This window comes from Cricetulus griseus, chromosome 5 (genome assembly GCF_003668045.3).
Source record: "Cricetulus griseus strain 17A/GY chromosome 5, alternate assembly CriGri-PICRH-1.0, whole genome shotgun sequence".
NCBI lineage: Eukaryota > Metazoa > Chordata > Mammalia > Rodentia > Cricetidae > Cricetulus > Cricetulus griseus.
In genome coordinates, this window is record NC_048598.1 from 99,540,187 (window position 1) to 99,544,692 (window position 4,506).

At 45.7% G+C, this 4,506-nt stretch overlaps 1 protein-coding gene and 1 pseudogene across 1 annotated transcript in view; both read left to right on the plus strand.

The window, feature by feature from the left end:
• Ephx3 (epoxide hydrolase 3) overlaps positions 1-613 on the plus strand; it is a 4,647-nt gene extending 4,034 nt beyond the window's left edge. The window contains exons 5-7 of the mRNA XM_035445796.1: positions 1-55; positions 149-285; positions 388-613. The exon at positions 1-55 is cut by the window's left edge and continues 49 nt beyond it. Of these exons, the coding sequence (XP_035301687.1) occupies positions 1-55; positions 149-285; positions 388-613 (418 nt within the window). The remainder of the gene's footprint in view (positions 56-148; positions 286-387) is intronic.
• Positions 614-3,032: 2,419 nt separating this feature from the next.
• Positions 3,033-3,781, plus strand: LOC100753639 (annotated as a pseudogene).
• Positions 3,782-4,506: the final 725 nt, after the last annotated feature.

Here is a 4,506-nt window from a genome sequence, read left to right on the forward strand (position 1 = left end):
CCTGTTCCAGCTTCCCTGGCTGCCAGAGACACTGTTGTCTTTGTCTGATTTCCAGGTGCAGTGAGGGCTGAGGTCTCAAAACGGGGGGTAGCAGATTAGGGCTGAGCAGGCTGGACACTGAAACCAGAACTCTCCTGTTTACACGCAGATTCTAAAAGAAATTTACACCCACCGCAAGACCGGCATCCCGTGTCTGACCCCTTGTGAACTTGAAGCTTTCCTTTATCACTTCTCACAACCTGGAGGCCTCACTGGGCCCATCAACTACTATCGGAACCTGTTCAGGTAAGGCTACACCCAGTAGAGAAGCTCAGTAGAGTGCCAGCCATTCTCCCCACCCCAGTGAGGGTAGCCATTCTTCTGTCTAACAGTCTGTCTTGGCCATAGGAACTTCCCCCTGGAGCCCCAAGAACTGTCCACACCCACACTGCTGCTATGGGGGGAGAAAGACTACACTTTGCAGCAGGGGCTGGTGGAAGCCATTGGTAGCCGCTTTGTGCCGGGCCGGCTGGAAAGCCACATCCTGCCAGGCAGTGGGCACTGGATTCCACAGACCCATGCTCAGGAGATGCATCAGTACATGTGGGCCTTCTTGCAAGACCTGCTGGACTAGTAGCCCCTGCTCACCAGCCCAACAGGTATAAGATATGTGGGAACACATATCCCCTATCCTTATGTACCTGAGAATCTGTGCAATGTGTGTGTGTGCACAGGATGGATTCCCAGCTCACTCAAAGCTAATGACTCCTGTGTTGCACACAAAAGCATCTGTGGGTGTCCTGTGGGTGACTCACACATAGCGTGGGTGTTTGCATGTGTGAGCAACCACGTTGACCGGTAGTTAGATATGCCTCTGCTTTGTAGACTAAGTTGCTGGGACTCTCTTACCTCTCCTTTCCAAAGTGTTCCTGCTCCAATGGCTACACAAACCACAGATTCTAACCTTTTTGTCTTGTTTCCACCTCCAGTCTGCCTCTTAAGTCTTCCCCAATATAGCATGCAATATATTTCTTTTCATTTTTTGAGACAGGATTTCTCTGTGTAGCCTTGGCTGTCCTGGAACTCACTTTGTAGACCGGGCTGGCCTTGAACTCAGAGATCACTCCACCTGCCTCTGCCTCCAGAGTGCTGAGATTAAAGGTGTGTGCCAGGAGACCACTTCCTAAATAGAATACCAGTAGCACAGACACTGAGAGGAAGAATTAATAAATGGGACCTCCTGAAACTGAGAAACTCCTGTAAAGCAAAGAACATGGTCAACAAGACAAAAATGGCTCCGTACAGAATGGGAAAAGATCTTCAGCAATCCCACATCTGACAGAGAGCTGATCTCCAAAATATACAAAGAACTCTAGAAACTAGAAATCAAACTACCAATTAATCCAATTAAAGAATGGGATACAGATCTAAACAGAGAATTCTCAACAGAACAATCTCAAATGGCAGAAAGACACTTAAGGAAAGGCTCAAGATCCTTAGTCATCAGGGAAATGCAAATCAAAACCACTCTGAGATTCCATCTTACACCAATCACAATGGCTAAGATCAAAAACACCAATGACAGCTTATGCTGGAGAGGATGTGGAGAAAGGGGAACACTGTCCCATTGCTGGTGGGAATGCAAACTTGTACAGCTGCTGTGGAAATCAGTATGGCAACTTCTCAGAAAATTAGGGACTCTGCAATACCACTTTTGGGCATATACCCAAAGGATGCACAATCACACTATAAGGACATTTGCTCAACTATGTTCATAGCAGCAATATTCATAATAGCCAGAACTTGGAAACAACCTAGATGCCCCTCAACTGAAGAATGGATAAAGAAAATGTGGTATATTTACACAATGGAATACTAGTCAGTGGTAAGAAACAATGACATCCTAAAATTCACAGGCAAATGAACAGAACTAGAAAAAAAAAAACATCCTGAGTGAGGTAACACAGACCCTGGAAGACAAATATAGTATGTACTCAATCATAAGTGGATACCAGACATAAAGTAAAAGATACCCAGCCTATAATCCACAACCCCAGGGAAATTTGAACCCTCTTCCAGAAGCAGATGCAGAAATCCACAACTAACCATTGGGCCAAGCTCCTGGAATACAATTGAAGTGAAGGAGGAGCGATAATATGAACAAAGGAGTCAAGACCATGATGAGGAAACCCACAGAATCCGCTGACCTGAGTTAGTGAGAGATCACTGACTCAGGTCTGACAAATGGGGAACCTGCATAAGACCAAACTAGACTCCCTTAATATAGGTGACAATGGTGTGACTGGCAGTGGGTCCCAGATCTAACTCTAATGCACAAACTGATTTAGGGGAGCCCATTCTATATGGAGACATATCCTGCTCAGCCTAGACACAGGGGTGTGGGGGTGGAGAGGTGCCTTGGTCCTGCCTCAATGAGATGATGGGACAGACTTAGTAGACTTCCTAGGGGAGGCCTTACCCTCTCTGAGTAGTAGATGGGTGGAAGAGGGGGGAACAGGAGGGGGAACTAGGATTGGAATGTAAAAAATAAATTAATGAAAAAAATAAAGGTGTGTGCCACCACCACTGGCTGCATCCAATTTATTTCTAATCCACAGGGATACTTCAATTTAAATGTTTATTTGCTAAAATGAAATTTCATTTTACTATGAAAAATACAGTGCCTCTGGAGCTGGGAAGGTGGCTTAGGGGTTAAGAGCCTTTCTTGTTTTTGTAAAGACTATGAATCAATTCTCAGCATTCATATGGAGTTTCACAACCAGCTATAACTCCATGTCCAGGGGTTCTGACACCCTCTTCTGGTATCCTGAGCAACAATGATGTTGCACATACATACATGCAAGCGAAACTCCTGCGGACACACATACACACACACACACACACAAAAAAAAAAATCAATAAAGAATTTGTTTTTCAAGACAGGGTTTCTCTGTGAAGCCTTGGCTGTCCTGGAACTCACGCTATAGACCAGGCTGGCCTCAAGTTCACAGAGATTCATCTGCCTTTGCCTCCTGAGTGCTGGGATTAAAGGCATGTGCCACCACTGCCTGGCTATATTAGATTCTTTCAGTGACAGTATTATTGGTTTAAGAAAGATTACTCGGTAGGTGAGGGGACTTGCCACCAAGCCTGACAGCCTGAGTTCAATTGTATGTGCATACAGCCACACACATACAAAATAGGTAAATCAACTTTTAAAAAGAAAGGGGGCTTTATTGGACACAAAGGTGCACCCCTGTAATCTCAAAACTTGAAGAGCTAAGGCTGGAATATTATTCAGCCTTACCACATCTTAATAAATGAGTAACAACAGCTTTTTCCCAGCTGCCAAGGAGTTTTGAGGAGGAGGAGACCCGGGTGTGTTCATGATTTGGCCTCTCCTGTAATCCGTAATTAGAGCTGGAGGTGTAATAAACATGAGTACTGTTTTATAAGAATTGCTGAAGACCGCCACAATTGCTCATCCACAATGACCTATCACTTGGCATACATGAAGCTGGCAAAGCCTTAGACAAAAGCCAAGTCCATCCTGTGTGCTTACATCCAACTGTGCTGGGCCTATGTAATATATCAAGCTGGTGGAGACACTTTGTGCTGAGCACCAGCTTGACCTAAGTAAGTTTGATGACAGGAAACTAGGGGAATGGGTAGGCTCTGTAAAACTGACTGAGAGGGGAAGACATGGAAAGTGGTTGCTTGCAGTTGTGTCGTGGTTAAGGACTATGGCAAAGAATTTCAGGCCAAGGATGTCATTGAAGAGTACTTCAAATGCAAAAAGTGAATATACAAAACTTTTGGCAGTGCCTCCCAGCCAGCTTCTAGTGCCCTCACCAAGACTGGACCCTCACAGGACAACATGCGAGTGTGCCCACTCCTCTCCAGCTGAACCCAGGGCAGCTCCCAGTGAGCCGTCTCTCCATCATGACCAAATTCAAGTCAGGTTAAATTCTCTCTTCTCAACCTGTCTCAGATCCCCAGGGAAATAGTCCTGGATTCTGTTAGAAAGCCTGGGATGCCAGGCTAAGCACAAGAAGGGACCAGCTGGGAGCATGCAAGATGCCTCAGTAGCTAAAGGTGCTTGCCGCTAAACCAGATGACCGATGACCTCGATCTCTGAGGCTCACAAGACAGCTCATCTTGCCCTCTGACCTCCACGTGTTCACCACGACACATGTGCACGCACACATGCATGCACACACACACACTATATATGGAATAAATGGCCACCATTTAGGATCCAAGGCCTCCATCTCTTATTATCTTCTGCTCCAAATTGCCAGTTTCTTTCTTTCTTTCTTTCTTTCTTTCTTTCTTTCTTTTTTTTTTTTTTTTTTTTGGTTTTTCGAGACAGGGTTTCTCTGTGGCTTTTGAGGCTGTCCTGGAACTAGCTCTTGTAGACCAGGCTGGTCTCGAACTCACAGAGATCCGCCTGCCTCTGCCTCCCGAGTGCTGGGATTAAAGGCGTGCGCCACCAACGCCCGGCCCCAGTTTTTTGTTCTTAGTAGC